General features: G+C 45.1%; 1 protein-coding gene across 3 annotated transcripts; it reads left to right on the top strand.

Annotated features, from left to right (window-relative positions):
• The first annotated feature begins 932 nt into the window (after window positions 1-932).
• fam114a1 (family with sequence similarity 114 member A1) lies at window positions 933-17,831 on the top strand. 3 transcript variants are annotated; one of them, XM_084005027.1, is made up of 13 exons: window positions 933-998; window positions 2,379-2,675; window positions 5,991-6,075; window positions 6,171-6,397; window positions 7,916-8,050; window positions 8,214-8,366; window positions 8,435-8,585; window positions 11,429-11,514; window positions 12,975-13,193; window positions 13,321-13,460; window positions 13,580-13,652; window positions 15,626-15,679; window positions 16,298-17,831. In XM_084005027.1, the coding sequence occupies exons 2-13, from the start codon at window positions 2,385-2,387 to the stop codon at window positions 16,421-16,423; spliced, it is 1,740 nt and encodes a 579-aa protein (XP_083861153.1). In that variant the 5' UTR covers window positions 933-998; window positions 2,379-2,384; the 3' UTR covers window positions 16,424-17,831. The 3 variants fall into 3 exon arrangements, with proteins under 3 accessions (XP_083861153.1, XP_083861151.1, XP_083861152.1); XM_084005025.1 differs by having other exon boundaries at window positions 8,435-8,624; XM_084005026.1 differs by having other exon boundaries at window positions 997-1,082; window positions 8,435-8,624.
• Window positions 17,832-17,922: the final 91 nt, after the last annotated feature.

Genomic DNA, 17,922 nt, shown 5'->3' with positions numbered 1-17,922 from the left:
GGTCTATCTTTAATTTTGCATTTATTTTAAGGCAGAATATTCATACCACTTAATAAACGTATTGATAATATTTGCAGAACGGAGTGCTGTGTCTTGAATTGTGTTTGTGCTGTAACTGTTAATGGTAGTATTAGTAGATTAATTGATTGACGGATCAATTTCAGTTTATTTAAGGTGCAAAATAACCCCTTATTTGGGTTTTTGCCCTAGAAGACCTAATAAAGCTTATAACATAAATATGATAATGGTCAACATCTCAGCACACAGGTTTTAAAATCACAAACACACACACATACTCGCACAGACACAGGCAATATCATAACCTTTATTGTTATAATTATTTCAAAAGCAAAAGCGCAATAGTGGTTATTAGTGTTAGACTCTTTAAAATTGTCATATGACGTGATTTGTAAATACATTAGGACATGTTAAAGATCTACCATTAATGTAGCTCTCTAAAATATAGTGAGATGTAGCTGTAATATGTGTTTATTCAGGATTAAAAGACTCGCTTGAGCGATGAATGATTTATATTCCAAGAGAAAAAATTGGGCTCGTCCGGGATTTGAACCCGGGACCTCTCGCACCCTAAGCGAGAATCATACCCCTAGACCAACGAGCCACGGTACGGAGCAGGATGAATAAAATATTATTAAAATTTACCACTATACCGAGTGTGTCATTGAATTCATTAATTTGTTTCTATAAAGATATGGATTAGAACACATTACCATTTTAACGCGAAATAGAGCGAAAAACATACACCGACTGTATGTCTTACTATCTGTGCGAAGCGGGATGATTCCATCCCACCAACTTCCGTCTTCGTTGAAAACCGCGACCGCCTCCCGGCCTTCTTTTCCAATTTCCAATACAGTGGACAAAGGTTGTCCCCCCGAGGCAGTGAATTATCTTGTATGTTGATACTCTTCGGTGCAGTCACACCGGCCTGCCGACGTGGCGGGGCGGAAGAGGAGCCGCCGGCTGGCACCAAACGGGTGAGCTGCACTGTCACTTTCACAAAGACAAAACTGTCTTTGAGCTTAAGACTTGTCCTTTGACTGAAACAACCGACAAACCCGGTGATAAAGTTTTATGAATTTGTTTCCCTGTTGAAAGTGTGTTTGTTGCTCTGCTAAAAGAAAACAAAACTCGTTGAGAAGACTGTAAACATGCGAATAATAGCCTAATTGTCACATTGGCTTTCAAACAGAACAGTGGTCTTTGTTGAGCGTCTTGCGTTGGCATGGTCCTGTATGTTGTCTTTGTGTAATATTGTGTTGAAAGATTGTTAAGAGAGGCAGACGAGGCTTTGACACGTTGATGTCATCGATATGAAATGATTGTTTTGATATCATCAGTTTGAAAAAATAGTTATAGCCGCATTTTCATCTCTACAGACTGTCGGGACAGTTTATGGATACCATAAAGATCAAATATTGTCACACTATACTTATTGTGTCTTGTTGTGCAGTTTGTTTTTGTTATATTGGCATTTTGAATCTACGTGCACGTTGCACAAGTGACCACTAGGTGGAGATGTTGAGCCACGAAGCGATAATCAATGATGTGCTAACTCACAGTGGTTGATTTCGATGATCTAAACTCCTTATTTTGGCCTCAAAATCTCTAAATGTATCAGAGCAGCACAAGTGTATAGTTTCATTATTTCATTTTAGTTGTTGCAACCATACTGGACCTCATCCCACTGTTGGCCAATGGTACATGCACCCTGAGTACTAAATAATTGATTGTGCATGGATTTAGAGTTAGCTGGAATACCAAAGAAGAAGACACCATTACATATGCACAAAATGTATTTATCCTCAAGTATATTCTACCACTGTGAATATAAATAGTGCGTTTGCAATGCTGGACAGCATCTAACATTAAAACCTCAATTACAATGGACAGAATGCAAAATATGCAACAAGACAATTGGAAAGCATGTTGCAACCGTGGTTGAATAGATTTAATGATCTGCTTGTTTTGGGTCTTTGAACTTTGTGCTCATGGAGGAAGTGTCTGCAGATGATATCAAGTGTTTTGCTATTTGTATTTAACGATGACATTTCATGTTTTATAGGATTTAGCTACTGGACACAAACATTCTCCAGCTAGAATCTGCTATTTTTCTCTGTTTTATATCACACTAAACTGGACATCTTATTGATTTAGATTTTTAATACAAGACACTTGGAGATGCAGACAAACTTTATTATTTTTACTGGTAATTACCAGTTGCAGCACTAATTTAATTTTTTTTTGTGAATATTAAGTGAATATCAAGCTTTAATATATGTCCTGTATGGTGTATGTGTTGCATGTGGATACAAAGATTAATAAGGAACTAAAGTCAAAGATCTGGTCTCCTCTAGATCAACATGTCTCAGGCTGACGCAGACCCCTCTGCCGACATCACACCTCCACCCACCCAGCCCGCTCACACAGACCCGGACCCCTGTCAGAATGTCCCAGCAGCCTTTGCTCCTCTGCAGCCTTTGATCCCAGAGAGTGTTGACCTCCCACAGTCCACCAAGGATGAAGCGACCACAGAGGACACTTCAGAGGTTCCGACTGACCAACCAGAGCCTGCCGCTGAGGGTCAGGTGATCATATGTGACCAACCAGTGAGCCTGGAGCCGGAGCCAGAGGCTGCAGAGGAGGATGTGGAGGTTTGTCACACCACTTTCTTGACAAAGGATGCACAATAATGACATCCATCCTCTACCGCTTATCCTGTATTCAGGGTCGCAGGGCGCAGGGTTCACCCTGGACAGGTAACCAGTCTATCACAGGGAGACATGTAGAGACAGACAGGTAACCAGTCTATCACAGGGCCGACATGTAGAGACAGACAGGTAACCAGTCTATTACAGGGAGACATGTAGAGACAGACAGGTAACCAGTCTATCACAGGGCTGACATGTAGAGACAGACAGGTAACCAGTCTATCACAGGGAGACATGTAGAGACAGACAGGTAACCAGTCTATCACAGGGCTGACATGTAGAGACAGACAGGTAACCAGTCTATCACAGGGAGACATGTAGAGACAGACAGGTAACCAGTCTATCACAGGGCTGACATGTAGAGACAGACAGGTAACCAGTCTATCACAGGGAGACATGTAGAGACAGACAGGTAACCAGTCTATCACAGGGCTGACATGTAGAGACAGACAGGTAACCAGTCTATCACAGGGAGGCATGTAGAGACAGACAGGTAACCAGTCTATCACAGGGAGACATGTAGAGACAGACAGGTAACCAGTCTATCACAGGGCTGACATGTAGAGACAGACAGGTAACCAGTCTATCACAGGGCTGACATGTAGAGACAGACAGGTAACCAGTCTATCACAGGGCTGACATGTAGAGACAGACAGGTAACCAGTCTATCACAGGGAGACATGTAGAGACAGACAGGTAACCAGTCTATCACAGGGCCGACATGTAGAGACAGACAGGTAACCAGTCTATTACAGGGAGACATGTAGAGACAGACAGGTAACCAGTCTATCACAGGGCTGACATGTAGAGACAGACAGGTAACCAGTCTATCACAGGGCTGACATGTAGATACAGACAGGTAACCAGTCTATCACAGGGAGACATGTAGAGACAGACATGTAACCAGTCTATCACAGGGCTGACATGTACAGACAGACAGGTAACCAGTCTATCACAGGGAGACATGTAGAGACAGACAGGTAACCAGTCTATCACAGGGCTGACATGTAGAGACAGACAGGTAACCAGTCTATCACAGGGCTGACATGTAGAGACAGACAGGTAACCAGTCTATCACAGGGAGGCATGTAGAGACAGACAGGTAACCAGTCTATCACAGGGAGACATGTAGAGACAGACAGGTAACCAGTCTATCACAGGGCTGACATGTAGAGACAGACAGGTAACCAGTCTATCACAGGGCTGACATGTAGAGACAGACAGGTAACCAGTCTATCACAGGGCTGACATGTAGAGACAGACAGGTAACCAGTCTATCACAGGGAGACATGTAGAGACAGACAGGTAACCAGTCTATCACAGGGCCGACATGTAGAGACAGACAGGTAACCAGTCTATTACAGGGAGACATGTAGAGACAGACAGGTAACCAGTCTATCACAGGGCTGACATGTAGAGACAGACAGGTAACCAGTCTATCACAGGGAGACATGTAGAGACAGACAGGTAACCAGTCTATCACAGGGAGACATGTAGAGACAGACAGGTAACCAGTCTATCACAGGGCTGACATGTAGAGACAGACAGGTAACCTGTCTATCACAGGGCCAACATGTAGAGACAGACAGGTAACCAGTCTATCACAGGGAGGCATGTAGAGACAGACAGGTAACCAGTCTATCACAGGGAGACATGTAGAGACAGACAGGTAACCAGTCTATCACAGGGCCAACATGTAGAGACAGACAGGTAACCAGTCTGTCACAGGGAGACATGTAGAGACAGACAGGTAACCAGTCTGTCACAGGGAGACATGTAGAGACAGACAGGTAACCAGTCTATCACAGGGCTGACATGTAGAGACAGACAGGTAACCAGTCTATCACAGGGAGGCATGTAGAGACAGACAGGTAACCAGTCTATCACAGGGAGACATGTAGAGACAGACAGGTAACCAGTCTATCACAGGGCTGACATGTAGAGACAGACAGGTAACCAGTCTATCACAGGGCTGACATGTAGAGACAGACAGGTAACCAGTCTATCACAGGGCTGACATGTAGAGACAGACAGGTAACCAGTCTATCACAGGGAGACATGTAGAGACAGACAGGTAACCAGTCTATCATAGGGCTGACATGTAGAGACAGACAGGTAACCAGTCTATCACAGGGCTGACATGTAGAGACAGACAGGTAACCAGTCTATTACAGGGAGACATGTAGAGACAGACAGGTAACCAGTCTATTACAGGGAGACATGTAGAGACAGACAGGTAACCAGTCTATCACAGGGAGACATGTAGAGACAGACAGGTAACCAGTCTATCACAGGGCCGACATGTAGAGACAGACAGGTAACCAGTCTATTACAGGGAGACATGTAGAGACAGACAGGTAACCAGTCTATCACAGGGCTGACATGTAGAGACAGACAGGTAACCAGTCTATCACAGGGAGACATGTAGAGACAGACAGGTAACCAGTCTATCACAGGGCTGACATGTAGAGACAGACAGGTAACCTGTCTATCACAGGGCCAACATGTAGAGACAGACAGGTAACCAGTCTATCACAGGGCCAACATGTAGAGACAGACAGGTAACCAGTCTGTCACAGGGAGACATGTAGAGACAGACAGGTAACCAGTCTGTCACAGGGAGACATGTAGAGACAGACAGGTAACCAGTCTATCACAGGGCTGACATGTAGAGACAGACAGGTAACCAGTCTATCACAGGGCTGACATGTAGAGACAGACAGGTAACCTGTCTATCACAGGGCCAACATGTAGAGACAGACAGGTAACCAGTCTATCACAGGGAGGCATGTAGAGACAGACAGGTAACCAGTCTATCACAGGGAGACATGTAGAGACAGACAGGTAACCAGTCTATCACAGGGCCAACATGTAGAGACAGACAGGTAACCAGTCTGTCACAGGGAGACATGTAGAGACAGACAGGTAACCAGTCTGTCACAGGGAGACATGTAGAGACAGACAGGTAACCAGTCTATCACAGGGCTGACGTGTAGAGACAGACAGGTAACCCGGAGAGAGCCCACGCTCACACAGGGAGAACATGTAAACTCCACAAAGCCCCTGATGATTATATATTGGTCAATATTAGTTTGTATTACACAACGCATAACAAGCATGCAAATACTATGATAAGTTAGTAAGTAGTAGTAGTTCAACCTTTGAGACTTTGAATACAAGTATTATAACATAAGTGCTGTATCTCCATCGGTTTCCTAATGATTACTGTCATGTGCACGTGTGTGTTTGTGTAAACAGAAGTCTCTTCAGGAGAAAGACAAAGGCTGGGGAGGTTGGAGTTCATGGGGAAAGTCTCTCCTGAGCAGCGCCTCCTCCACAGTGGGTACGTCTCCTGTTCTCATGGACCTTCTCCTGACTTTCTCCACACCCTCCTTCCCTGTGGTCTCCCAAGTCTTTACCTCACGTGTCTGTGTGCAGGTCAGAGCCTGACCTCGGTTAAAACCAAGGCAGGAGAAGCTCTGCGTCTCCACAGGACGTCAGTAGGAGAGGAGGCGCAGGAAGAGGAGGAAGGAGCAGAGGAGGAGAAGAAAGAGGGAGGAGGTGAAAGTGGGGAGACGGAGGGAGCATCTGGGGAGACTTCTGTTGGTGCTGCAGCTTCTGGAAGGGGAGTCTTCTCCACCATCACACACGCTGTGCAAAACACTGTGAGTGAACGCACACACACACACACACACACACACGCGCGCACGCACGCACACACACACACACACACACACACACACACACACACACACACACACCAGCTGCTAGTGGCAGACTAATACGTTACTGACTTCTGTGAGTGTTTTTTGTTTGTTTCATTATTCCTAATACTTAATAATAAGTGAACAGTTAGAATTCAGACTCGGTGTCATTTTCATTGAATATTTGTATTAATGACTTGGTGTCTCCCCCCTGTGTTTGGTGTCTCCCCCCCTGTGCTTGGTGTCTCCCCCCTGTGTTTGGTGTCTCCCCCCTGTGTTTGGTGTCTCCCCCCCTGTGTTTGGTGTCTCCCCCCTGTGTTTGGTGTCTCCCCCCCTGTGTTTGGTGTCTCCCCCCTGTGTTTGGTGTCTCCCCCCCTGTGTTTGGTGTCTCCCCCCCTGTGCTTGGTGTCTCCCCCCTGTGTTTGGTGTCTCCCCCCTGTGTTTGGTGTCTCCCCCCCTGTGCTTGGTGTCTCCCCCCTGTGTTTGGTGTCTCCCCCCTGTGTTTGGTGTCTCCCCCCCTGTGTTTGGTGTCTCCCCCCTGTGTTTGGTGTCTCCCCCCCTGTGTTTGGTGTCTCCCCCCCTGTGCTTGATGTCTCCCCCCTGTGTTTGGTGTCTCCCCCCTGTGTTTGGTGTCTCCCCCCTGTGCTTGGTGTCTCCCCCCTGTGTTTGGTGTCTCCCCCCCTGTGCTTGGTGTCTCCCCCCTGTGTTTGGTGTCTCCCCCCCTGTGTTTGGTGTCTCCCCCCTGTGTTTGGTGTCTCCCCCCCTGTGCTTGGTGTCTCCCACCTGTGATTGGTGTCTCCCCCCCTGTGTTTGGTGTCTCCCCCCCTGTGTTTGGTGTCTCCCCCCCTGTGCTTGGTGTCTCCCCCCCTGTGTTTGGTGTCCCCCCCCCTGTGCTTGGTGTCTCCCCCCTGTGTTTGGTGTCTCCCCCCCTGTGTTTGGTGTCTCCCCCCTGTGTTTGGTGTCTCCCCCCTGTGTTTGGTGTCTCCCCCCCTGTGCTTGGTGTCTCCCACCTGTGATTGGTGTCTCCCCCCCTGTGTTTGGTGTCTCCCCCCCTGTGTTTGGTGTCTCCCCCCTGTGTTTGGTGTCCCCCCCCCTGTGCTTGGTGTCTCCCCCCTGTGTTTGGTGTCTCCCCCCTGTGTTTGGTGTCTCCCCCCCTGTGCTTGGTGTCTCCCCCCTGTGTTTGGTGTCTCCCCCCTGTGTTTGGTGTCTCCCCCCTGTGTTTGGTGTCTCCCCCCTGTGCTTGGTGTCTCCCCCCCTGTGTTTGGTGTCTCCCCCCTGTGTTTGGTGTCTCCCCCCTGTGCTTGGTGTCTCCCCCCTGTGCTTGGTGTCTTCCCCCTGTGCTTGGTGTCTCCCCCCCTGTGTTTGGTGTCTCCCCCCTGTGTTTGGTGTCTCCCCCCTGTGCTTGGTGTCTTCCCCCTGTGCTTGGTGTCTCCCCCCCTGTGCTTGGTGTCTCCCCCCCTGTGCTTGGTGTCTCTCCAGGGTAAGTCGGTGATCAGCGGAGGTTTGGACGCTCTGGAGTTCATTGGAAAGAAGACCATGATTGTTCTTGCTGAAAGTGACCCGGGTTTCAAAAAGACCAAGACCCTGATGCAGAAGACTGTATCTCTGAGTCAGGCATGTGGACACAGCAGCATCCTGTCAGATAAATGAGATACACATGTGTGTCTGCGTGGACGGACTGACTTTCTCTGGAAATCCACATTCTGTCATCCACCTACAGTGGCAGCTCTGCAGATGTGTGTACTAAGGTTTCCCTGTGATTTATTTTCTATTTCAGATGTTAAAGGAAGCCAAAGAGAGAGAGCGGGCCCGTCTGGGCAACCAGCCAATCAGTGCGCCCACAGCTCACTACGGGATTCTGTTTGACGACTACCAGGGCTTGTCACACCTCGAGGCCCTGGAGATCCTGTCCAATGAGAGTGAGGCGAAGGTAAGGCACAAGTGAGAGGAAGGTAGGAGCGGTCTTTTTAGAGGCACATACTCTATATCTGCTCCTAGGTCCAAGCATTCCTCACCTCGCTGGCGGAAGAGGAGCAGGAGGAGTTGAAGAAGGAGCTGATTTTCATTAAGGACATCTTCATCAAGCGAGAGGAGGAAGAAGACGAGGAAGAAGAAGGAGGAGGAGAAGGAGGACAGACGAAGGATAACGGTGATCTAAGTTCCCAATTACACTGTTCTACCCCCCTATGTGAGTGACCCAAACCAGACCTGCTGGAGGTAGAGGCGGTCCCTGAGTACTGACCCAGGATCAGATGGCCTTACATGACCCCTTAAAATAGATCAGATGGTCAGGAACACAACTGATGTTTCACTTTGGTTGAGTTTTCCATTTTCCAGGGCTTTTTCTAAATTGCATTTACGTGACATTGTTGTGTTATTGTTAACAACCATTATTGTAAGCGTATGAACAGTTTTTGAATATATATGTGAATATGGAGCGGATCCTCTTCACAGAGTCCACCACATTTTTACAGTAGCCCTGAACGGACACACCGGCGAACACTGGCTCTGGATAGGCTGTTTCCATGTCGGCCACCATATTTCTCCTCCACGCTTTGCACGTGGAAGAAGTTTCAGTTGGTCGCAGTCTGCAACACCACCACCAGATGCCGCCAAATCCCACACACTGCACCGTTTAAGAGTCATGAAGATCAGTGTTCTGGTCACGTGGCGTTAGAAAGAAGCAGGTGTTATCAAGCAGGGATGATCTCAATGAAAGACTAATGAGTCAACAGTTAATTGTGCTAAAAGCACTTAATAGGCTAACTGCCTTTTAAGCAGCAGGAAAACAAAACCATCCTCCCAAACCACATATATGTATATATATATACATATATTTCTGAATATATTTAAAGCACAGCTAAGGTAGCCGCAGTTTCAGCCTTTATACACCACGTCTTCAGCTGCCAATAAAATACGGCTGAATATCAGAGTCAGACAAAACAACCCAATGTATCCTCATCCAATCATACTTTAGGATGCCATTTTCTCAGTTGGAAACTTAGCAGCCAAATCCCAATGTCCCCCTCACGCACTCACGGACTTTGATGGGCATATCACATTTACACAGAAACATTAACATTAAAGATTTAATAGGAGCATAAAACACTTGAAATCATAGGAATTTCATCATAGGCCTGGTTTATTATTATTATATCACACACCTGGTTTATTCATCAACCAGTTATTTTAATTTAGCTTGTTGAAGCCGTTTGAACTAAAACGAGTAAATAAATGATTTGACAGGTACGTCTGGTCTGGGATGATGAGATCCTGGAAGACGTTCAGATCAGGCTGTAAAACGTGAAAAACAACACTTTTAGATGATATATGTTGTGTAATCAAAGTAAAGTGACATGCCAAGTGCTGTTCCATGTGTATTTCTACCATTTCAAGCCCTCACAGCCTCTCACACTCTCCCATTTACCAGGTGACGTCAGTTAAGTCCCTGAGGGTTCAGGGTTTAGACCTTTAGGGGGACATTGGGATTTGGCCAGCCAGTTTGTAATGAAGAGAACCAGGAAGTTCTGTTTTTTGAGCAGCATCTTGAGCAAAGCGCCCCCTGGCTACCCGGAGGCGTCGAATAGAAATCCAAGTTGAAATAGCAGCCTATAGTCCTTCCTCACCTCCAACCACGTCACTGCCATGCCAAATGATGGTGCTGGATGCAGGAAGAAGAACAGCGAGAGAACTCAGCTTTCTGGGTCGGTGCAGCACGCACTGAGAAGTTACTGCTCCATTAACCATCAACACCGATGGACGTCCACATAAAAAATGGTGAATTTTTCCCTTTAAAAAAAATAAACAGATGACCTTGCACCAAAAATGAATACACAATCCTCCCTTCCTGACTCCCTCTCCCTCCTAATAATATTCATACAGTCCTTTAGCTCAAGCAAATCCCGGTCATCGTAACTAACATGACTGACGGCTTAACAGCGTCTTGGATGGCAACATTATCGCCCCCAGAAATCACAGCAACTGCACTGCAAATGTCTCTGTTTAATCACACCACAGCAGTAACTCAAACACGTCAGCATAAACATTATTGTGACGGTTTGTTGTGTTTGATTCATATTGATCTGTGCGAGTGACATTCTTGATTGTCCTCGTCGGGGTCAGGAGCAGCAGCCCTGCAGCTAGAGGGGATTCAGTTTCTGGGCGTCAACGCGGACTCGGGAAGGACACAGTCTCTCCTAACCTTCACCTTGATTGAGGGGAACATGTTTTATTTTTTTTAAACCCTGATTTAATGAGAACCTTGGAGCCTTATGGGAACTGGTGTTGGAGGCGTTTTGTTCCTGATCTTTAGTCATCGTCTCTGTTGAAAGAAGGAAATGTTCAGCCAAAGTGAAATTCAGTGTCGAGGGGACGTCATGGGACGCTAAGTTTAGGTTTTATCATCCCTCACCAGCCACTTGTCACTTGACATTTTAAAGAGTACATGTAAGCGTAGTCTGTGCGACAGGGGGCCCTGAGGCGACGGCACAGCAGCGCAGAGCTCAAAGCCGACGCGTGTCCCTTCACCTGCAGGGTTTCATCACGGTGCCTGATCCCGTGTTTGTGTTCAGGGGCCACCGACACATTCGCATCACAGAATCCAAACCAGACCAGCAGAAACCATCAGATGAAGGCATCAAATCTGCATGTGTGCCTTCACATTTTATAATTTATTCTCAGGAGTTTTAATTAATTTGGCACGAAAACAAGAATCAGACACCAAATCTCTGTGGTGCCGTTTTGGCTGAAGGCAAAAGAGGACGATCATCTTCAGGATCTCAAGCATGGCGGGAATCACTGCACGTGGCACAATCTGCTCTCGATCTATCGCTTATATGGCTTTAACATCTGCTGTTTAAAGTAATGTCTACTAACACGGTGTGTGCGTGTGTGTGTGTGTGTGTGCGTGTGTGTGTGTGTGTGTGTGCGTGTGTGTGTGTGTGTGTGTGTGTGTGTGTGTGTGTGTGTCTTTGTGTGTGATATTTCTGCCAGCGGCCGACGGCGAGGAGTTTGTGAGCGTTCTCACTGAGCTGCTATTTGAGCTTCATGTTGCTGCAACGCCAGACAAACTAAACAAGGTGAGTTGCACACACACACACACACACACACACACACACACACACACACACACACACACACACACTAATAATTGAGACTACAACCTAAACCTAAATTGTAGCCCAAAACACACCGACGCGCATCAGGAAAACTGGTCTGTTTAAACGTTTCCCTTAAAGGAGGGATTTGTTTTTTTCTATTTAACTACATTATTCACCCTCTCACATGTAAAGATGTCTTCGCTGTGAACGTTCCTCTTGTGCATGCAGGCCGTGAAGTCAGTCCCTTCCTAGTGTGACTCTAAGATCCTGTCCTCGTTCAGCTGTAGCTTAAATGAGGCTTCAGCATTTTGAGTCGGACAAATCAAATGGGTTTCTGGGAGTTTTCTGGTAAAGCAACAACAGTCATCAAAGCACAGCGGCTGTGTCCTTGAGGGCTGACAAAATGTGTCGAGTGCTTTTCCTTCCTCCAGAAGCTCAAAGGCTTTATTAGGCGATGAGTTATAATGATTTCAGATTGTGACTTGTTTACGTCCATGCTTACCTGCTGCAGTCTTCTTCTCTGCCGCCTTTGTTGGCACATTGCCATGGATTCTTTTGTTTATCGACTCACATCATCCATCCATCCATCCATTTTCTACCGCTTATCCTGTATTTAGGGTCACGGGGGGGCTGGAGCCGATCCCAGCTGTCATTGGGCGAAGGCAGGGTACACCCTGGACAGGACGCCAGTCTATCACAGGGAGACATGTAGAGACAGACAACCATTGACTCACATCATATCCACGATAAATCCTAAACAAACACGATCTTCACAATGACAGCCACAAAAATTGATATTTCCTTACTGTACTTGTTTTACATAAAGCATAAATGAACATAAATCTTCATGATCTTTACTGAGAACTCCCTTCTATCCTCAAAGACATGAAACAAAGAGGCTATTTCAGGATCTGGCATTATTGTCCCTTTGTTGTGTTTTATGTACTCACAGACTGTAATCTGCTCCCAATATGCTTTAAAGGTGGGCTGGTTTATTCTTCTTTATAGCTCTTTTCCTTTCTATATTTAAGTAGCAGAAAAGCAGAAAAGTGTGAAAGTGGCATTCTGGGAAATATAATAAACGCAGTAACAAAACACAGGAAGACAATCCCAGCACATCATTTCCTTTAACACTTATAATAACCATAATTCTTGCCTTAACTTGAAACAACTCTAAACTTTTGGGAGGATTTTCCTCAGTTTTCTCTCGTTATTATTAGATATTCAGTCCACGCACATCATTTTTTACATCCTCTCTCCTGCTGCAGTCTTCGATGAATCTAGAAGTTATCACCTTTGAAGTCCTTCTGCATATTCAGATTCACATATATAAATTACCTTCATTAGCATATAATCGTGTGTACGCATCTGATTAGCATACATCAGGGTGGCGATCTCTCACCATGCCGAGATGATGGGTTGTAATTATGCATCTCCAGGCACGGCTGAGGGCCCATGATTGGGTGAGCAAGGTGGAACGGCCTGTCACTACGGAGACGGTTGACGGGGAAACGCAGGACGGGTCGGCAGGAGAAGGCTTACCTGGAGAGAATGAAAAGGAGGAGGAGAAGAAAGATGGAGAAGAAGAACAGGGGGAGGAGGTGAAGGGAGGAGAGGAGGAAAAGAAGGAGAAAGAGAAGGACCCCAGATCTGTGGAGGTGAGGTCAACTCATCAGCAACCGCACAGACTTTTTAATTCTACTGTCACAGCGTGATCTGATCTGATCTGTGTGTGTGTGTGTGTGTGTGTGTGTATGTGTGTGTGTGTGTTCGTGTGTGTTCCAGGCTGTCTACCTATCATCAGTCGGCAGTCTGGCAGAAGTGACGGCTCGCAGTATCGAGCAGCTCCACAAGGTGGCAGAGCTCATCCTCCACGGTCAGGACCTGGAGAAACCAGCCAGAGACCAGGCACACATCCTCACCAGGTGTGTGTGTGAGTGTGTGTGTGTGTGTGTGTCGTGTGTGTGTGTGTGTGTGTGTGTGTGTGTGTGTGTGTGTGTGTGTGTGTCTGTGTGATTAGCTAAACTCTACATTTTGATTCCAGGTTGACATGTGCCATGTGTAAGGAGGTGGAGTGTTTGGCCAAGAAGTTCTCTGATACACTGCTTCTTGTTGGGGTAGGTGAGAGAGAGAGAGAGAGAGAGAGAGAGAGAGAGAGAGAGAGAGAGAGAGAGAGAGAGAGAGAGAGAGAGAGAGAGAGAGAGAGAGAGAGAGAGAGAGAGAGTGTGTGTGTGTGTGTACGAGTGTTAAATGATGAGACTAGTTTCTTTCTATTGTTTCATTTTTTTCTCATTGTCAACAATTCCCATTTAATAAGTCCCAATGTGACCCATTGTCCACTAAACTGGGCTGTAAATATGGTATGCCACTGTCAGCTGTAATGGCCCGAAATAAGTATGTCATTCATTCAATATAATGTATTCTGGGTCATATTTCCTCACCATACCTTTCCACACCTCAGCTTTTACTGGTGCAGGATTCTCTCCGACATCACTTCTCTTTAAAAAGAATGTGTGTCACTGCAGCCGAGGGAACACTAGCTAGCTAACAGTGGCAAAACACGCTTGTCTCTACCTGAAGATTCGGTGCGGTTGCCACGGTGATATTCAAGCATAACATGGAAAACATGCATTTAAATTGTTATTTTTAATTTATTTATGTGAATTCTTGAGCACCATCAGGTAGCTAACTCTGTGGACCACTAGGTGGAGTTCTGAGCAGCATATATATATATATATATATATGGGCTGTCAAAAGATTGATTTTTTTAATCGCGATTAATCGCATTTTGTCCATAGTTAACTCGCGATTAATCGCAAATTAATCGCATTTTTTGGCACATTTTTTTTTCTTCTTCTAAATGTACCTTAATGTATTTTGTTCATATTCTTAATACTTTTAACAACATAAGGGCAAATATACTTGATTTATGAAAATGTTTATTTAACACTTCAAATATCCCCTTACCAAAACATGGGATCAAAACAGGGTTATAAGAATATATCACAAACAATTAAAGTGAACATGTCACAGGAGATAGTGTAACAGGACATAAGTACAGTTAGGATATAAGTGCATTGGCTTGCAAGTGATATCTCAGACTGGACGTGCTTCTATGGTAGCTCATTTCATACCCACACCCAGATGACTTTGGTCTTATCGACTGAACCATCTGGCAGTCTTTTGAAGGTGAATTTGCCGTTCACAAATCGATTTTAAACGCGTGTGGACGCGCCGCTTCCCAGTATTGCATGCTTGGTGGGCTGCCACTAGAGGATGATTGACAGGCGCTCTCCTTTAAACAACAACTTTTTGCGAGCGTTCGCGAGCGTTCCTGAGGCGGCGAGTCGAGCCCGGCGCCTCTGATTAGCATAAAGTAGATTCGACTTCAACTTTAGGCAAATGAGGAGTGGCCAACTCGCGCGCCGTCTCTCGAGATTCGCCGCGACGCTACCAGAATGCATTGCACGGCTTTTCACATAGACAATGAATGGGACGCGGGGAAACACCGCTGCCTGTGGACAGGCACCTTCCCTCTGGATCAAGACTACAGGTGCCACCGACGGCCATAAATCATACAATGCACGTTTTTTTTTTTTTTTAAATACCGAGCGTTAATCGCGTGTTAAAAAAATTAACGGCGTTAAGAGGATGTTGCGTTAACGCGTTAACTTTGACAGCCCTAATATATATATATATATATATATATATATATATATATATACCCACTCTGTATATAAAATAAAAGCGAGTGTTCCAGTAAGTCAGCCAGTGTTGCTGAGCTATTTTGCACATGTCTGTTCTTGAATACCTGCTTGGCTGGCGAGGAAGCGACAGCAGGCTCTTCCATGGTAATGAGGGGAAATGCCACTCCGAGAAACAGCGTGCCTCATTTATGTGTTTGGAAGAGATTTTGGAATATAATGGAGGTCTCTGGCAGGAACTCTTAACTCTAAATCACACTTGTCAGTAGTTTTTTTCCCCTGGAATTTGTCAACACTAAGGGAAATCTAAAACATTGCCAGCCTTAAACGCTTGTCTCTGTGTTTTTGTGCTCACTGCTCCTTCCTGTGCTTCACCTCCCTGACAGAGCCAGAGGAAAGCGGAGGAGTTGAACCCGCTGGTAGACAACGTGCAGTTAGAGGTGAGATCCTCAGATCATCTTCGTTATATCAAGTGATGAGGATTGATATTAATTAGCCTCAGTGTGACACTGAGTGCTAGAAATGCATTAATAATCATTGTGACTGATGATGATTGATTGTTAGATTATTGAATAATGTGTGACCTAACAAGATGTTTAAAGATACGTTTATGAATGAAGGAACAGTGTGGTGGACGAGGTGTTCAATATATTTAGGATACTCACAGTAGATTATGAAGTCATATCCACCACTATAATCATTTTATTGACATTTCTGCATATTTTAAATACAGCTTTTTAAATAGACCCTAAACCAGTTCTTCTACGAGGTAAAATCATGATGGAAAGGGATCATGATCAGTGTTTTGACAGACAAAGTAAAGAAGTAAAGTACAAGGCAATATAGCAACAGAAACAGTGAGGCCAAACAAAAGCAATAAAAAAACATGATCAAATTATGATAAAACAGACATTAAAATAATAATTCAATAAATACAAATTAAAAGACAACATAATAAACCAATTCAACAATTAAAAAGATTATTAGCAGTAAAATGATGATGATGATGATGATGATGATGATGATGATGATGATGATGATGTGTCTCCTGTCTACAGGGCTCCAACAGTACCAACTACATAGAGAATGCATTGCAGCTGCTGCTGCCCGTCCTGCAGGTCTCCCACATCCAGATCCAGCACTGTCAGTCCACCACAGAACCAGCAGCACTAACACAGCACTAACACACACACACACGCACACGCACACACACACACACACACACACGCACACGCACACACTCCTACTCACCCACTGGCCTTCGTGGATCCATTGTTGTACAGAAACATAGAGAATCAGTTATTCCACATTAAGTGCTTAAATCTGCATCCAGTGCCATAGCAACAGAAGATGTTTTCTATATATACATAATATAATTGTGAAGATGTAACAAAGGGATGCGTGTAGAAACGACCAACATGCAGCTTGTGTGTGTGTGACTCGTCCACGTTGTATCTCTGAATGTTATTTTGCTTTGAGGATCCAAGCGGACTCACTGTCCCACAAAGCAAAGATGTTCCTGCATGATCTCCAAAAGCCCAACCAAAAATGACTGGCTGTGTTGAAGGGACTCTACATTCATGTATATTGAGCGTTCTTTGCACTCCTTGTGGTCCTTTTGTTATTTCAACAGAACGAGCATTGACTAACACTAGTGGAATGTCTGTTTGGATGAAATGTTTAATCTGGTTTGAGACAAAATGCCAGAATTAGTGATTTTTTTATGTTAAATTATGTGAAGTAACACTACCATATATTTCATTATTATCCAGGTTGATTTGACACAGAAAAAAATCTGATCTTCATGCTCTGTTCTAATTATGTTTTGTTGTGCTGCTACATTTAAAAACTATTGATCGACTCTTTGGTGGGTTGACTCATTCGCTTTCTTGCCAACAGTCAGACGAGGTCGAGGCCCCTCTCAGACGAGGGAGGAGTCAATCTTCTCATCTAACTCTTGGCACGAAGGAAGATTAGAGTATTCTCCAAAATGTTGAACTATGTACAAAATGATACGTCATGGCCTCTGTTCCTAATCCGAACACCTCGGAGGAGGCATTAGCTAGAACATTTGCATTCGCCTTGCCCTCCTGAATAAAGCCTTTAAATACTGTTTGTTGCCAGGTTCTGGATTAACACACCTCTTGCTCCCCGGGGGAAATATATCATTCAATCATCTTCCGCATTATTATTTGTTTCTCTTTCTTCAACCACCTGTGGAGTTTCAGCAGCGATCCCAAGGTGCTCGCTGTGCATCTGTTTATTAATACGCAGTGTTCAATGGCCTCTTAGCTTCCAGCCAGCAGATCTGTGAAAGAGACAAACTATCCCCCGACTTCCCTTTGAGGGACGCATTGATGCAGGCAAGATATTAAGCAAAGGAAATGTTAATCTAGCTGTCGTTATGTTTTGGCTCCTACCAGCTATATCCAGATGGGGGAAGGTAGTTTTTCAGCTTCTGCCTTAGAAAACAGTCAGAGAGGAATGTTTGGGAGGAAAGTCATTTATTTAGGTTTGGACAGTTTACTAATATATTAATGCCCGAAGACTGTTTTAGGATGCAATATTGAAAATAAACAAGTTTTAACCCTCTTCATGCGTCTCAGACTTTTTAAAATTTTCACCATAAAGGTGACTGATAATTGAAGAAATCCTTTTTATTTTTATCCAGCGCACTTTTCCT

This window comes from Eutrigla gurnardus, assembly GCF_963514095.1.
Source record: "Eutrigla gurnardus genome assembly, chromosome: 3".
In the NCBI taxonomy this organism is placed as follows: domain Eukaryota; kingdom Metazoa; phylum Chordata; class Actinopteri; order Perciformes; family Triglidae; genus Eutrigla; species Eutrigla gurnardus.
This window is presented reverse-complemented; position numbering and strand designations above follow the sequence as displayed.

Excerpts from the sequence above, each read along its gene's own strand:
- fam114a1 (XM_084005025.1), top strand. The coding sequence starts at position 2,385 with ATGTCTCAGGCTGACGCAGACCCCTCTGCCGACATCACACCTCCACCC. Across the intron at positions 13,194-13,320 it reads AGGACCCCAGATCTGTGGAG|GCTGTCTACCTATCATCAGT; the intron begins GTGAGGTCAACT and ends TGTGTGTTCCAG. Across the intron at positions 13,461-13,579 it reads CAGGCACACATCCTCACCAG|GTTGACATGTGCCATGTGTA; the intron begins GTGTGTGTGTGA and ends TTTTGATTCCAG.